Below are 17,438 nucleotides of genomic sequence, written 5' to 3'. Positions count from 1 at the left end.
TCTCTTACCGCCGAGGTGCCGCCGCCGCCAGCAAACCCTGCTCACCCTTGCTTACTTTACACGTTACCGAAATCTGCGGGCTGGGAAAACGATAAGCAAGTTGATTCTGATTTGATCTAGAAGAAAATAAGCAATGAGTGAGGGTACTCAGAGGACTTGCCTTTGAATAAATGCTTCACTTTGAAGGTTGAAGTTTGAGACTCAGGGTCTGTGTGACCCTGGACAGATAACCTTTCGGAGCCTCCCCATTCCTCTTTTGGAAAATGAGGATAACAACAGAACCAATCTTAGGGCGTTGTTGAGAAGACTAAACAGGGTAACACAGTACCTCACTCGACACATGCTTAGCCCCCAAATAAGAGCTACGTTTTGTGTACTGTCATTGTTCAAGTGTTGTTATTAAACATCCCGTCTGCCCACCTCTATTTTCTTTCTGTTTCTCAGCTGCCGTGTACAGACTGAGAGACTCCCTGCGGCGGCTACCCGATGCGGCACAGGACAGCTAGACAGGGCTTTCGCACACGCCAGAGAGGAGGGGGCCGGGTCAGGAATTCCACTGTCGGGCAGGCACACTGAAGCTACAAGCAGGTCGATTGCCCGAAGTACACAAAGAACAAATGGTGGCGCCTGGGCTCGGAGTCAGGCTTTCTGACTCCAAACCGTTCTCTCCTTGCTGTAGCCCATCTCCTTCCCCAGTTTTCTAATTCAGTCCCATCTGTAAACTGTAAGATACAGTAGTAAGAGGGTAGTCCTATTCAGGGTTTGAAGTTAGGAATGAAGTATGGGAATCCATGCATTCAACAAGAAATCCCAGGGTCCTAGGATCGAGCTGAGCCCTGCATCAGACTCCCTGCTTAGCAGGGAGTCTGCTTCTCCCTCCCCCGGCTCATGCACTCTCTCTCTCTCTCTTTCTGTCTCTCACACTCACTCTCTCAATAAATAAAATCTTTAAAAAAAAAAAAAAAAAAGCATCGCCAAGACCTCATGGCTTCCATTTTTGCTCCATTCTCCATGGCCAGCCACACTGGCCGAGTGTCCCTCAGACAGACCTCATGGCTTCTTCGGAGCGTTCACACAACCTGGATCAGTGCGCCTCCCTGACCACCCCGTCTCCATATCCCTGTCTATCCACTGTCCTGCCCTGTTTTCTTCATAGCACCTGTAGACTCTCTTGAAATTACACATTTTATTGTTTACACATTTATTGTCTGTCCCTCCCAACAGTAGATGCACCACGTCTTGCTCACTACTGTGTTCACAGGGGGTGACAATGCCCAGGACAGGTGCACAGTAGATACTGTGATACTTGGTACATAAATGAATGGATGCATTTTCTTGCAGGAGTGACACTATTATTTAGTCACGGGTCTTTTAAAAGGAACTTTAACATTTAAAAATTGATATTCAAGTTCTTACTCAATGTTGCATGAATGAAAGATTATGTAGAAAAGCTGGTGAAAGGGAAGGAAGGAAGGAGAGACATTTATTAGTGTGAGGCCTCATCTTAAAATTGCAGTAACACTGAGAAAGATGATCCTAATAAGAACATGAGGTGTAATCTTACATATTTATATCACTTCTCAATATATTAATTTATAAATTTATATTACAATTCTATAAATCTGCAGTTTTATACTTGGTGGGACGAGATGTCAGCCAGACCTAAGTGTCTCATTATCAGTACTTCCTGTGTAGTTCTGCAGTTAGAGCTCAGCTTTATGCGTGTCCAGCTCCTCTCGCATGAACCAGTACTCACATTTGTTGTTGTTTTTTTAATACTATAGATACTATTCTATTTGTTTTACATATGTGATGGCACTGGATAAATGACATCTCCATGAGTGAGCGGTTATTATTGTTATCCTCATTGTTTTATTTTAATTCCAGTATAATTCATATACGGTGTTAGTTTCAGGTGTACAATATAGTAAGTCAACAATTCTTTACACTACTCAGTGCTCATAACAATAAGTGCACTTTTTTAATGAAAATTAAAGGGGTTTATTAAGAGAAATCTCAGAGCCTTTAATATTATTAAATGTGCACTGTGAGTCTTTAAGGGAATAAGTGTGTAGTTTTATAAGTTGCTAAACTTTTTTATTTTTTAAATTCAATTTAGTTAACATATAGTATATTATTAGTTTCAGGGGTAGAGTTCAGTGATTTATCAATTGCATATAATACCCAGTGCTCATTACATCAAGTACCTTCCTTAATGCCCCTCACCCAGTTACCGCATTCCCCCACCCACCTCCTCTCTAGCCACTCTCTGTTTCCTATTGTTGAGTCTCTTATGGATTGCCTCCCTCTCTGTTTTTATCTTATTTTTCCTTCCTTTCCCCTATGTTCATCTGTTTTGCTTCTTAAACAGTAAGTGCACTCTTAATCCCCTTCACTTAGATAACCCATCCCCATCCCCCTCTCCCCACTGGCAACCACCAGTTTGTTCTTTGTATTTAAGAGTCTGGGTTTTTGTTGTTGTTGTTGATTTGTCTCTTTTTTATATCTTAAATTCCACATATAAGTGAAATCATATGGTATTTGTCTTTCTCTGACTTACTTTACTTAACATTATAGCCTCTAGGTCCATCCATATTGTTGCAAATGGTAAGATTTCATTCTTTTTATGGCTGGATACTATTCCATTGTGTGTGTGTGTGTGTGTGTGTGTGTGTGTGTGTGTGTGTGTATATAGCACATCTTCTCGGTCTGTTCTATTGTGTTGCTTCCATATGTGGCTATTGTAAATAATGCTGCAATAAACAGGTGCTTATATTTTTTTCAAATTAGTGTTTTTATATTCTTCGAGCAAATACCCAGTGGAATTACTGGATCATAGGGTAGTTCCATTTTTAATTTTCTGAGGAACCTCCATCCTTTTCCACAGCAGTTGCATCAGTTTGCATTCCCACCAACAGTGCACAAGGGTTCCTTTTTCTCCACATCCTTGCCAACACTTGTTATTTCTTAGGGTTTTGATTTGCATTTCCCTGATGATGAGTGATGTTGAGCATCTTTTCATGCGCTGGTTGGCCATCTGTATGTCTTCTCCGGAGAAATATGTCTTCATGTCTTCTGCCCATTTTTTAATTGGATTGTATTTTGTGTTGAGTTGTGTAAGTTCTTTATATATTTTGGAGACTAACCCCTCATTGGATATATCATTTGCAAACATCTTCTCCATTTTGTAGGCTTTTTGTTTTGTTGATTGTTTCCTTTGCAGAAGCTTTTTATTTTGATGCAGTCCCAATAGTTTATTTTTGCTTTTGTTTCCCTTGCCTTAGGAGACCTATCTAGAAAAATGTTGCTACGGCTTATGTCCAAGAAATTACAGCCTATACTCTCTTTTAGGATTTTCATGGTTTTAGTTCTCACATTTAGGTCTTTAAATATGTTAAGTTTTTCTGAATGGTATAGTAAGAAAGTGGTCCAGTTTCTTTCTTTTGCATATAGCTGTCCGGTTTGCCCAACACTTTTGTTGAACAGACTGTCCTTTTCCCATTGCATATTCTTACCTCCTTTGTTGAAGATTAATTGCCCATGTAATCATGGGTTTATTTCTGAGCTCTCTATTCTAGTCCCTTGATCAGTGTGTCTATTTTTGTGCCAGTGCCATACTGTTTTGATTACCACAGCTTTGTAATATATCTTGAAATCTGGGATTGTGATACCTCCAGTTTTGTTCTTTTTCAAGACTGCTTTTGCTATTTGGAGTTTTTTGTGGTTCCATACCAATCTTAGGATTATTTGTTCTAATTCTGTGAAAAATGCTGTTGGTATTTTGATAGGGATTGCATTAAATCTGTAGATTAACTGAGTTGTATGGACATTTTAACAATATCTGTTCTCCCAATCTATGAGCTTGGGATATCTTTCCATTTGTTTGCATCATCTTCCATTTCTTTCATCAATGTTTTATAATTTTCAGAGTACAAGTCTTTCACCTCCTTAAAGTTATTCCTAGGTATTTTATTATTTTTGGTGCACTTGTAAATGGAACTGTTTTCTTAATTTCTCTTTCTGCTAATTCATTACTGGTGTATAGAAATGCAATGGGCTTCTGTATATTGAATTTGTATCCTGTGACCTTATGAATTCATTTATTACTTCTACTAATTTTTTGGTGGAGTCTTTAGGGCTTTCTATAGATAGTATCATGCCATCTGCAAATAGTGAGTTTTACCTTCCTCCTTACCAATTTGGATGATTTTTATTTCTTTTTCTTGTCTGACTGCTGTGGCTAGGACTTCCAGTGTTATATTGAATAAAAATGGTGAGAGTGGGGCACCCTTGTCTTGTTCCTGATTGGGGGGAAGCTCTCCATCTTTCACCACTGAGTATGATGTTAGCTGTGGGTTTTTCATGTATGGCCTTTTGTTCTTTCTCTCTCTTTCCTTCCTTCCTTTTCTTCGTATCTGGCCTTTATTATGTTGAGTTATGTTCCCTCTAAACCTACTTTGTGGAGAGTTTTTTATCACGAATGGATGTTGTACATTGTCAAATGCTTTTTCTGCATCTACTGAAATGATCGTGTAGTTTTTAATCCTTTCTCTTGTTGATATATCACATTGATTTGTGAATATTGAACCACCCTTGCATCCCAGGAATAAATTGCACTTGATGTGGTGAATGATTTTTTTAATGTATTGTTGGATTAGGTTTACTAGTATTTTGTTGAGGATTTTTGTGTCTGTGTCCATTAGAGATATTGGCCTGTAGGTCTCTTTCTTGTAGTGTCTTTTTTTTTTTTTTAAGTTGGCTCCATGCCCAGCTTGAAGGCCAGTGTGGGGATTGAACTCACAACCCTGAGATCAAGAGTCAGATGCTTAATCAATTGAGCCCCCGGGCACCCCTTTCTTGTAATGTTTATCTGGTTTTGATATTGGGGTAATACTGGCCTCACATGAATTTGGAAGCTTTCCTTTCTCTACTACCTTTTTTTTTAAGATTTTATTTATTTGTCAGAGAGAGAAAGAGAGCACAGCAAGGGGCGCGGCAGACAGGAAGAAGCAGGCTCCCCGTTGAGCAAGAGCCCGATGCAGGACTTGATCCCAGGACCCCAGGATCATGACCCGAGCCGAAGGCAGGTGCTTAACCAACTGAGCCACCCAGGCGTCCCCTCCTACTACTTTTTGGAATAGACTGAGAAGAATAGGTCTTAACTCCTCTTTAAATGTTTGGTCAGGGTGCCTGGGTGGCTTAGATGGTTGGGCATCTGCCTTTGGATCGGGTCATGATCCCAGGGTCCTGGGGTCGAGGCCCACGTTAGGCTCCCTGCTTGGCGGGGAGCCTGCTTCTCCCCCTGCTCATGCTCTCTATCTCTCTGTCTCGAATGAATAAATAAAAAAATTAATTAAATGTTTGGTCAAACTCACTTGTGAAGCCATCTGGTCCTGGACTTTTGTTTGTTGGGAGTTTTGTGGTTACTGATCCAATTTGATTGTTGGTAACTGGTCTGTTCAAATTTTCTATTTCTTCCTGATTCAGTTTTGGGAGGTTATATGTTTCTAGGAATTTATCCATTTCTTCTAGGTTGTCCAATTTGTTGGCATAGAGCTTTTCATAATATTCTCTTACAATCCTTTGTATTTCTGTGGTGTTATTATTTCTCCTCTTTCATTTTCTTTTTAAGTTTTTTGTTTTTTTATTCATTTGAGAGAGAGAGCATGAGCAGGGGAAGGGGCAGAGGGAAAAGCAGACTCCCCACTGAGCAGGGAGCCAGATGCGGGGCTTGATCCCAGGACCCTGGGATCATGACATGAGCCGAAGGCAGACGCTTAACTGAGCCACCCAGGCACCCCCTCTTTTATTTCTGAGTCCTCTTTTTTTTGTTGATGAGTCTGGCTAAAGGTTTAGCAATTTTGTTGATCTTTTCAAAGAACCAGCTCCTGGTTTCATTGATCTGTGCTATTGTGGTCTTTTTTGTTTTTTGTTTTTAGCTTCAATTTCGTTTATTTCTGTTGTAGTCTTATTTCCTTCCTTCTACTGGTTTTGGGTTTTGTTTTTTTCTTTTTCTAGCTCCTTTAGGTGTAAGGTTAGTTTTGAGGTTTTTCTTGAGGTAGGCCTGTGTTGCCATAAACTTCCCTCTTGGAACAGCTCTGGCCATATCCCAAAGATTTTGGACCATTTTATTTTCATTTTCATTTGCCTCCATGTATTTTTTGACTTCTGTTTGAATTCTTGGCTGACCTATTCATTGTTTAGTAGCATGTTATTCAACCTCCATGTATTTGTGTTATTTCCAGATTTTTTCTTGTGAATGATTTCTAGTTTCATGGTATTATGGTCAGAAAGGATGCATGGTATGACTTTGATCTTTTTGGATTTGTTGAGATTTGGTTTGTGTCCTAACATCTGATCTGTTCTGAGAATGTTCCATGTGCACTTGAAAAGAATGTGTATTCTGCTCTTTTAGGATGGAATGTTCTGAATATATCTGTTAGATCCATCTGGTCCAATGTGTCATTCCAGTCTATTGTTTCCTTGTTGATTTTCTGTTTGGATGATCTATCCATTGATATAAATGGGATGTTAGAGTGTCCTACTATTATTGCTGTTACTATCGATTACTTCCTTTATGTTTATTGGCTGCTTTATGTATTTGGGTGCTCTCATGTTGGGTACATAGTCATTTACAATTGTTATATCTTCTTGTTAGACTGTTCCCTTTATGATTATGTAGTGTTCTCCTTTGTCTCTTTTTACACCAAAACACATGGTAATTAAAATGGCAAAAAGGTAGTGATAGTTTTAAAAGCAGCAAGAGAAAACAGTTACATACAAAGGACACCCCATAAGGCTATCAGCTGATTTTTCAGCAACACTGCAGACCAGAAGGGAGTGACATGATATATTCAATGTGCTGAAAGAAAAAAATTTGCAACCACAAATATTCTATCCAGCAAGGTTATCTTTCAGAATAGGAGACAGTTTCCCAGACAAACAAAAATTAAAGAAATTCATCACCACTAAACTAGCCTTACAAAAATGTTAAAGGGGACTCTTTGAGTGGAAAGGAAAGACCATAATCAGGAGTAAGAACAGTAGGAAGCATAAAAGCAATAAAATTAAGTATATCTATAAAAATTGGTCAAGAGACTCACAAAATAAAAGAATGTAAAGTATGATACCATATACCTAAAACATGGTGGTTGGGGGAAGCAGGGAGTAAAAATTTAGTGCCTTTATAATGGGTTCAAACTTAAACAGCCATCAACTTAATATAGACCGCTATATGCAGAAGATGTTATATGTAAACCTAATGGTAACCACAAATCAAAAACCTATAATAGATAGGCAAAAAATAAAGAGAAAGGAATCCAAGTATATCACTAAAGAAAGCCAGCAAACCATGAGAGAAGAGCAAGAGAAGAAAGGAGCAAAGAACTGCAAAAACAACCATGAAACAATGGCAATGGGCACATACCTATCAATAATTACTTTGAATGTAATGGACTACATGCTCCAATCAAAAGACATAGGATGATAGAATGGAAAACAAAGCAAGACCCATCTATATGCTGCCTACAAGAGACTCATTTCAGAACGAAAGACACCTAAAGATTGAAAGTAAGGGGATGGAGAAACATTTATCATGCAAAAGGAAGTGGAAAGAAAACCGGGGTAGAAATACTTACATCAGACAAAATACATTTTTTTTTTTAAAGATTTTATTTATTTATTTGACAGAGAGACAGCAAGAGAGGGAACACAAGCAGCGGGAGTGGGAGAGGGAGAAGCAGGCTTCCCGCTGAGCAGGGAGCCCAATGCGGGGCTCGATCCCAGGACCCTGGGATCATGACCTAAGCCGAAGGCAGACGCTTAACCGACTGAGCCACCTAGGCGCCCCACAAAATACATTTTAAAACAAAGACTATAACAAGCGACAAAGAAGTACTTCTTATATTTCCAATATTGCCTCGGTACTATATTTCTGAAGCATTTTGGAGTCATAGGTCCCGTCACAGTAATAAGTCACACACCAAGACCCCCAAAAATGCACCTGTGCACATCCCATACAGTGTTACATAAAATGTCAAGGAGTTTGTGGACCACAGGTTAAGAACTCTTATGTTGTGACTTAAATCACATTTATTACATAATACATCCATAGCTCATCTACCAAATCATATTTGCCAAGCATAAAAAATACCCAATAACATGGTGTCTGGCTCTTATAATTCAGTAGAAATGTAACAGATTAGATACATACTTACACACATACCTAAGTAAGTACCAAACCAGTGAACCAGTGACTGTGACCATGTGCTGTAGGAGTTCAGAGGAAGAAAAGATAAATGCAGGCAATGATGGTCTAGGAAGATTTCCTCCAGCGGGGGCAGAGCATTTCCATCAGGGGAGAAGAGTACGAGATGAAATGTAGAAGTCAAAAGTGGGAGGGTAGCCAGGAGAAAGATGTGAACAGAGGTAAGAGTGGGAGACGGGCAAGGACTGAGTGGGCAGATAGCCGAGGACGGGCGGCTGTAAGTGGAGGCCTGGATGGACGAAGGAAGAAAGCAAATGAAGCAGCTGCACTCCTTGTAGCCTTTTAGTTTTTAACTTCCAGCAACAAAAATCAACATTATCAGAAACAGCAAACCACCATCAACCATAGAGTTAATGGGGACTGTGATGCATTCCAGGGTTTCATGAGAAGGTCAAGAAGCTAGAATAAATCCCATCTATGCCTCGAGTTGTGAAAATACAAACTTAGCTACTCTGCATTTCTGTTTCAGCAACATAACTCTGCTTATAATTCCTTACACACACCATGCTATTCTTGCCTGTTTTGCCTTTACTCAAGACATGCCCTCTTCTAGGAAAGCCTTTTGTCTGACAAAAATTCAGTTCAGATAATCTCTTTCAAAAACTTGTGATGTCCCTTACCACCAGACTGGGGAAGTACCCAGTGCGTATCTCCACCATGACAGCTCCTCACTGCATTGAAGTGATCTGTTCACCAGGGTAACTCCCTCTGTGGGCAGAGACTATCTGGCTTACCTTCACATCCCTAGTGTGCAGGTAGTTGTGTTATCCTAAAAGGCCATTGCATGTCTCCCCTCTGACAGCAGATAATCCTCGCTTCAACTTGTGATCCTCCAGAACTGTGATTCCAGAACCTGGACATTAGGGTAATCTTTTCTCAACTAAAATTCAAGGGTGGTGGTATTCATTGTTGGAGGTGATGTTACCAGTGGGCGTTTTAAACAATATACACAAGCACACCTCAGAGGTATCGTGGGCTCAGTTCCAGACCACTGCAGTAAAGCGAGTATCGTAATTAGTGAGTCGAGTGAATTTTTACTTCCCAGTACTCATAAAAGTTATGTTCATACTATACTATTAAATGTACATTAGAATTATGTTTTAAAAAACAATGTACTTACCTTAATTTTTTATTGCTAAAAAAGCTAACCATCATCTGAGCTTTCAGGGAGTCATAATCTTTTTGCTGGTAGAAGGTCTTGCCTCGATGTTACTGACTGCTGACTGATTAGGATGGTGGTTGCTGAAGGTTGAGGTGGCTGCAGCAGTTTCTTTAAAAAGACAACAATAAAGTTGACTGCACCAATTGACTCTTCCTTTCACAAACAATTTCTCTGTAGCATATGATACTGTTTGGTAGCATTTTACCCACAGTAGAACTTCTAAAATTGGAGTCAATCCTCTCATCCCCTGTTGCTGCTTTATCAACTAAGTTTATGTAATATTCTAAATCCTTTGTTGTCATTTCAACAATCTTCACCAGGAGTAGATCCCATCTCAAGAAACCACGTTCTTTGCTCGGCCATAAGAAGCAACCATTTGTCCATTAAAGTTGTATCATGAGATTGTAGTCGTTCAGTCCCATCTTCAGGCTCCACTTCTAATTCTAGTTCTCTTGCTGTTTCCCCTACATCTGCACTTACTTCCTCCATTCCAGTCTGGAACCCCTCAACCCATGAGGGCTGGAATTGACTTCTTCTACACTCCTGTGAATGTTGATATTTTGACCTCTTCCTGAGAATCATGAATGTTCTTAATGACATCTAGAATGGTGAATCCTTTCCAGAAGGTTTTCAATTTACTTTGCCCAGATGCATCAGAAGAATCACTATATAGAGAGGTATAGCCCTAAGAAATGTATTTCTTAAATGATAAAGACTTGAAAGTCAAAATGACTCCTTGATCCATGGGCTGTGGAATAGATGTTGTGCTAGCAGGCATGAAAACAGTCTCCTTGTCCATCTCCATCAGAGCTCCTGGGTGACCAAGTGCATAGTCAGTGAGCAGTCCTATTTTGCAAGGAATCTTTTTTTTTTTTCTGAGCAATAGGTCTCAACAGTGAGCTTAAGATAGTAAACCATGTTGTAAACAAATGTGCTGTCATCCAGGCTTTATTGTCCCATTTATAGAGCACAGGCAGAGTGGATTTAGCAGAATTCTTAAGGGCCCTGATTTTTGGAATGGTCAAGGAGCACTGGCTTCAACTTCAAGTCACCAGCTGCCTTAGCCCCTAACAAGAGAGTCAGACTGTCCTTTGAAGCTTTGAAGCCAGGCACTGACTTCTAAGAAAGTCTTAGATGGCATCATCTTCCACAATAAGACTGTTTCATCTACAGTGAAAACCTGTTGTTCAGTGCAGCCACCATCATGAATTATCTTGGCTGGATCTTCTGGAGAACCTGCTGCTTCCCCTTCACTTTTATGTTACGGAGATGGTTATTTCCTTAAACCTCATGAACCACCTCTGCTAGCTTCCAACTTTTCTGCAGCTGCTTCATCTCTCAGCCTTCCTAGAATTGAAGAGAGTTAGGGCCTTGCTCTGGATTAGGCTTTGGCTGAAGAGAATGTCATCGCTGGTTTGATCTTCTTTCCAGACTATTCAGACTTTCTCCATATCGGCAATAAGGCTGTTTCGCTTTCTTAGTATTTGTGTGTTCACTGGACTAGCACTTTTAATTTCCTTCAGGAACTTTTCCTTTGCATTCACAGTTTGGCTTTTTGGCAAAAGATGCCTAGCTTTTGGCCTGTCTTAGCTTTTGACATGCCTTCCTCACTAAGCTTAATCATTCCTAGCTTTTGATTTAAAGTGAGAGACATGTGACTCTTCCTTTCACTTGAACACACGGAAGCCAGTGCAGGATTATTAACTCACCTAATTTCAGTATCATTGTGTCTCAGGGAATATGGAAGCCTGAGGAGAGGGAGAGAGATGGAATGGCTAGTCAAGCAGTCAGAACACACACATTTATCAGTTAAGTTTGCTGTCTCATATGGGCATGGTTCGTCACTGATCCCAGATCACCGTAACAAATACCATGATAATGAGAATGTTTGAAATACTGCGAGAATTACCAAAATGCAACATGGAAACACGAAGTAAGCAGACACTATTGGGAAAAGTGGTGCCGAAAGACTCGCTCAGTGCAGGGTTGCTGCACACCTTCAGTTTATAAAACAGGCAGTATCTGCGAAGTGCACTACAGTGAGGTCGGTCTGGACGTCCAAGTACCTGGGCCTCCGTGCCTGTAACTGTGGTGCTCCATTTGCTTCTCCAGCATCTTTGCCTTGAGGGCTTTGGCTGCTGGAGCCTTTGGTCCACTGATCCTGTCTTGAGCACAAGACACAGGCTGTGATCAGATCACCTGGGGGTGTCTCATGGCCTGCGTGTTCAGAGGCCCCTGGGTGCTCTGCCCAAATGTCACCTCACGGAGGGTTTCCCTGATCACCTGATGGAAAATAAAAATGACCTATCAGTCCCTCCATCCTGTTTCGCCGCTGTATTTTCTTCATTAGCATTTCTCACTGTCCCATTTCCAATTTTGATCTCCATATCTTTTAACACTGTATTCAAAGAATTCTTCTTCTACAGTTTTTAATGTACTTCAGATGGAAAGTCAACTTTTCCATCGTGTTTAACTTTTCTTCCTTTTCCGTTTAAAGGAGGACTCTCTGGATCACCTTTGAGACATGGAAGAAGTTTGTAAAATTTATGAAAGAGGAAAAAATAAAAGAAGAAAGGCGAGAGCAACTCCGCCGGAAGGTGGCTGAAATTCTCCCAGACTTCCAGCCGCTCGCGCTGCGCTGAGCCCCAGGCCCGGGTGCGGCGGCGGCGGACACCGGCGCTGAGAGAGCGGGTGCCACGTGCGGGCCGGGCATCCGCATGCTCACGCAGACACCTGCTCTGTGGCCTGCCGGGCACTTCTTGGATCAAAGGGCCTCTCTGGGGAATTTTTACTTCCTTCTTTGATTTCTGTTGGATTGCTAATTAGTTCACTAAAGAATTTATCACAGCAGGATCATTCAAAGAACAGTGTAAAGCTCAACTATTCAAATGCATCCTATATATTTTTAGCATCAGAAACTTTAAAGAGGACAAGTGTTTGCTTGCCTCAGTCTCTGAAAGAAAATGTGTCCCTATAGTTTAACATATGAGTTGTTGACAAATGTAACTTAATAGAAATTAAAGGCAGTGAGTACGCAGAAAAGGAGTCACAGGTGGTCCGTGACCTAGTACCGTAGCGTTGGCAAGAGGCCCTCTGCCAGACGCCCTCCTTTGTGCCCACCCTGCTGGGAAGCCGCATCCCAAATGGGACCCAGTCAGCTGCTGCAAAGGGCAGCGACTGTCTCATTGCAGGGCAACTGTGGCACCAAAGATCCTTCTCTTCAGTGCATGCTGACAGGCATGGAGGGAATTCCAGAAGCTAAGGGCTCTCTCAGGGGCAGTCCAGCAATTCGTTAAAACGTCTGTGCATGCTTCCAACTGCAGCTTCTAAATAATACACTCCGTCTCTCTTCTAGTCCTCCGCTCGGTTTGATCCACATATCGAGATGAATTCAAAGAACGATTTCATCTTTAAGATGCAGATGACTATAGAGACTGACAAAATGCTCTTCTGTGAATTGTCTGAATTACCTGCTAGAAAAAACATTTTCATTACAAAATACATGTTCGTTATAACAAACAAATCTAAGTAATAGACAAGTGCACCGGTAGAACAAGAAAGTCCCTTGCAGCCGAGGTAACTGCTAGTAGTTGCTAGGTTGAAAATTCGAGTTGGTAAGATAAAGTTGAATATGTGTTCAATAAATTGTTGTTGTCCTTACTTCCTAGAAGGGATATCCAGCTCCACCACCTGCACAATGACTTACATCCTTTTCCTGTGGAACATGTGTGAGGATTTACTCAGAAATGACAGAACACCCTAAATTGAACTTTATTCCTTCTACAGTGTCCCTGTCCTCACATGTCTTTTCCTTTAATATGATTATACAGTTGTCATCTAAAAACTCTTTTTAAGACTAAGCCACTTAGTCTTAAATCCCATAAAGCTTAAGTTTCCTCTCTTAAGCTTTCCTTTATTTTTACTTCACCTCAAGCATCAATTAGCCATTGAGTCTTTGGCAGCCCATATTCTGACTGGGCCAGTGAGGACTTTTTACCTACTTATGGAACCTCCTAAAGACCCACAGGAAAATCCCTTAGTAAATGATCTGTAGCTCTTGCTGGGCTATCCTAAAGAAAGACATGATTAGAAACAGTACTGCTAACAAAATGCCCAAAGCAGCAGTATCCCTGGCCTATAAAACTAGACAAAGTAACCACCAGGAAACGGAGTGTTTAGGGCCAGGGATAACTTAGGTCCGCAGGACGGGGACACCTCGGTAGCCAGTGGAGCGGCCCAGCTCTAACACAGGCTTCTCTTAAGGCAAAAGAGTTCAGGAGACACACCAATAAACACCAACTATTTCCCTTAAAGAAAGCACTTTATTTTCCATTTAAAGCAACTTGGTCACGGTACATTATTTTACATAAATGGCAGTAGTTTTTTAAATCTCCATTTAAAAGGCCTTGTGTCTGAGTCTGAGGTGATAAAAAGGATATGAATACATGTATAAAAACAGTGCAAAACGTCTAGCCCGCAGCCTCCGGAGTTGGCGTCAGGAATCCCCTTTAATGTTGCTGGGCCAGTTGCATTAAATAGCGAACATTAAATATTCCTGGATTTCCTTTAGCCTAACATCAGACCCAGAAATGTAATCAGGTGAAAAGGTTCAAAAGTCCTAACAACGCAAATCATCGAATCCACCCAGACCACAGGATCAGAGCAGACTGAGCTTCCCCGTTCTAGAACATGGCATCGTGTCAGTGGTGCCACGGGAATAAATCCAGGGTGTGTGCTGCATCGGTAACTGGAGTCGACTGGCTCTGGTTTTAAAGCTTTGCCTTTAAAGTATGAATTTTCTAGGAGAGAAGGTGCCACCAGGAAGGCTAGAGTAGCAGTAAGTCAAAAGCCCAACTCAGAAAGAGCTGGAATTAGCTGCAGCCTCTGAGAGATTTGTCTCCATGAACCACTCAGTCTGTGGCTACTGCCGCCATTATAGAGAAGCACGGGGTGCCGACGCGAGTGGGCTAACAGCCCATTAGCAACAAGATTACAGGTAGCTGATTGCGCAGAAAGTTTCCGTTAATCACAGCAAACACCCACAGGAACCCAGGGGACTTTATTAGAGTTAAGCATAGCTCTCCTCCTTCCCCTGCATCACACCTTGGCAGTGTTTAACATAAAATGCCATACTTGCTGCGCTGCTGCTGAGAAAACCAGATTCCACACAGGTGCCCCAACGAAAGTCTCTATCCTCCCTTACTTGAGGAAATTTTCTTTTTTCAAATGCAGGGTACCTACATATGGCTAAAATGAAGTCCTATAAACCCACTTACCAAGTTTAAAGAGACCCTTAAATTTCACAAAACACTGTTAAACATCCTGGTTAAAACTGTGCTTCTAGATGTCATATTTTTGCTTATGGTAGTTGAGTTTTGTAATAAAAAGCTAATGTCCTACCCAAAGGAAATATAGTCTACGAAGCAGATGGGTCAGTATTCTAGTGAACCTTACTGGTATTGTGTTTTCTGGCAGTGGAAGATTCTAGTATAGAAAATTTTCTCTTACTAAAAATATTAGAAGTACCAAGGACTATTGCATAAGAGAAAGTTCGTAGCAGTCTTTCTGCTAGGCAGGTGGCACAGTGGATGACAACAATTACTTCATTCAGCAAAGGACAACACTACTTGAATGTATCCTAAGCAGACACAGGTGGCTGAGGTGAGATGACCAACAGTGTCCCTAAAACTCACTTAAGACTTGTTCACGGTCAGTTCATTTCAGGTGGGCCCAGCTAGAACCACGAAGTACTCTTTGGGTATCATTAAAAAAGCATTTTAAATACTAAAGGACGTTTCTCCTTTCATGCAATCCTGATCCTTAACTATTTTTCCCTTAAATCTTGCGAATGGGCCCATTTCCCTTCCTCAGGAATAGCACACGATGGCATGACCATAATGTAAGTGGTCAGAATATAGTAGATGGTTTGCTAAAGCTCCATATCAGTATGTTTATTAACAGGCTGAGGATGGAGGGGCAGGGGCGGGAGGGGGGTGGAGAAAAGGGAGTTGTGCTGGGGGAGGACTTGCCTCTCTGGCCAACAAACTGCTGGTTTATAGGACTGCAGAGCAATTCTCCCATGGCCGCCGCCGCCACCACAGGTTTCTCTGGGACTCATTCGTTCCTGGAGGCTTTGTCCTTTAAAAGGACAAAATCCCTCAAATAGTTCCAGGTCATAAAAAGGTGTAAGAATCGAGGAGCGTAGACTTAAGACTTAGGGTGTCCCGGGGCCTTCAGAAACCCTGCTCACAAAGAGCCCCTTGTTTGCTGCTCCTTGTGGTACAAATACTTCAGTAGGCTTTTATCCCCATAAAACCACAGAACTTTTTCAAAAGTTTGAGCTTTCTCCTGTAAAATGCCAATCATGATCTCAAGGAACTTAAGACAAGCAACTTCATCCCAACCAGCCGGAGTAATATTCAAGGAGTCCTTATGCAGGTGAGGGAACCTGAGACGCCCCATGTAGAGAAAACATTAGGGCTGTGTTATTATAAAAATGGCAGTCGTTCCTAATTCTCCCACATGACTGCGGTCTCGGGTACTACTCATCTTTATCATGTCATATTTTGATGGTTGTTAAAGATTTGGCAAGAGGCTAAAATTACCGACTATACTATTGTTTCTATGAATTCTGTTATCAACTGTTAGACGATTAGAGTTGGCTATACATCTGGCATTCAAGAGACTACAACTAGAGAGCTCTGGCCGCATGTGCTGTCCTTGACATTATTCCTCTCTCTCTTATCTCAAACCTAGCAGGAAGGAATTAGTTCTCTCAGATCCAATGTTAATTCCAAATGAATGCCTGACTCTGGGCCAGAGCCAGGGCATCACTGTAGAAACCACAGACTAACACCCCAGACTTGCTCTTTGGCTCATCCCAGTGGAATAGAGAGCCTCTCACTGGTTAAACAATCTATCTCTGGGGAGAGCAGCGACAAGCCTCTATAAGGAGGTGCTGACTGTCTTGAGGACAGCTTTGTTTCCCGGCAGGACTAGGGATGGTGCTAGCTGCAGAGGGCAGAGTCGCAGGAAGTACCAGTATTTCCTCTCAACATTTATGAACTTCTTACGACAACAGCATGCACAGACAGACTGAAAAAACTGGCAATATTTCCCCGATATTAAGCTATAAACCAAAGCAAACTTAAGGACTCATGAATTTTCTTTGGGACTGCAAAATAAGCACATGTAAAAAACTAAATATTTCAAGAGGGTATTTTCCCCCATCCGAAATTGCCTCATCCTAACTCCTTGGCAGAACAGACCCATTCTCTATAAATATTTAATCTTTTATACATTTTCAGTTTCAAGATATGATAAAAAAGATTTTAGGAAGAGCTAGGGAAGAACCATAATCCATTAATTAGTGGACACCATAAATACCCTGTTTTTTCTCTCCAAGTGAGATATTTTGTCTAGGGCAAGGTGAATGAGAAGTAATGTGCAAGTAGGAAGATGTCCATCAACTCCTCAGAGTTCATGCCAGAATATAAATGCCAGAAAACTGGTTTTTGCAACCGAGTACTGTAACTGACAGTGTTTGCATTACTTACATGAAAAAAAAAAAAAAATCGAGCCCTTGATATTGACCAGTCACCCTACCCAGGAAAGGGTGTAAACTGTTCCCCCACAGGAGTGTCTGTTCTCCTCTTCCAGCCTCATCAAAAGTGTGCTAGCACCTTCCCAGGTGAAACATGGAAAGAGGAAAAAAACAGTAATGCCTGTTAGAGTTTGGAGTTATTCAGAGTAAATCCAAACAATAAATATAGAAGAAATGAGATAAATGTAAGGACTCACCACCTAAACTCATGACCACTGTATCTTACACTACCGATAAATAGAACTGTTATTGACTGTCCCTTCAGGATCAGATGACACTGTGAATCCATCCAATCATCTTCTGTTTGAGTAGCTAATGTCTAATACTTCAGAAAGAGAAATTACCATAACTGTACAATGTGGTACGATGTGGTATTTCAGGATCTTTCTTTCACTCTGAAATGCTGA

At 41.1% G+C, this 17,438-nt stretch overlaps 1 protein-coding gene across 3 annotated transcripts in view; it reads left to right on the top strand.

Moving 5' to 3' along the window:
* CCDC191 (coiled-coil domain containing 191) overlaps positions 1-12,093 on the top strand; it is a 96,645-nt gene extending 84,552 nt beyond the window's left edge. For 2 of the 3 annotated variants that reach the window (XM_032406561.1, XM_032406562.1), the window contains one exon: positions 11,926-12,093. In XM_032406561.1, coding sequence (XP_032262452.1) covers positions 11,926-12,070 — 145 coding nt within the window. In that variant the 3' untranslated portion in view covers positions 12,071-12,093. The remainder of the gene's footprint in view (positions 1-11,925) is intronic. The other variant, XR_004299791.1, reaches the window with a different exon arrangement.
* The last annotated feature ends 5,345 nt before the right edge of the window (positions 12,094-17,438 follow it).

Source organism: Phoca vitulina, unplaced genomic scaffold, assembly GCF_004348235.1.
Source record: "Phoca vitulina isolate PV1807 unplaced genomic scaffold, GSC_HSeal_1.0 scaffold8, whole genome shotgun sequence".
Lineage (NCBI taxonomy): Eukaryota > Metazoa > Chordata > Mammalia > Carnivora > Phocidae > Phoca > Phoca vitulina.
The sequence above is the reverse complement of the archived record's forward strand: the minus strand, read 5'-3'. Positions and strand labels throughout refer to the sequence as shown.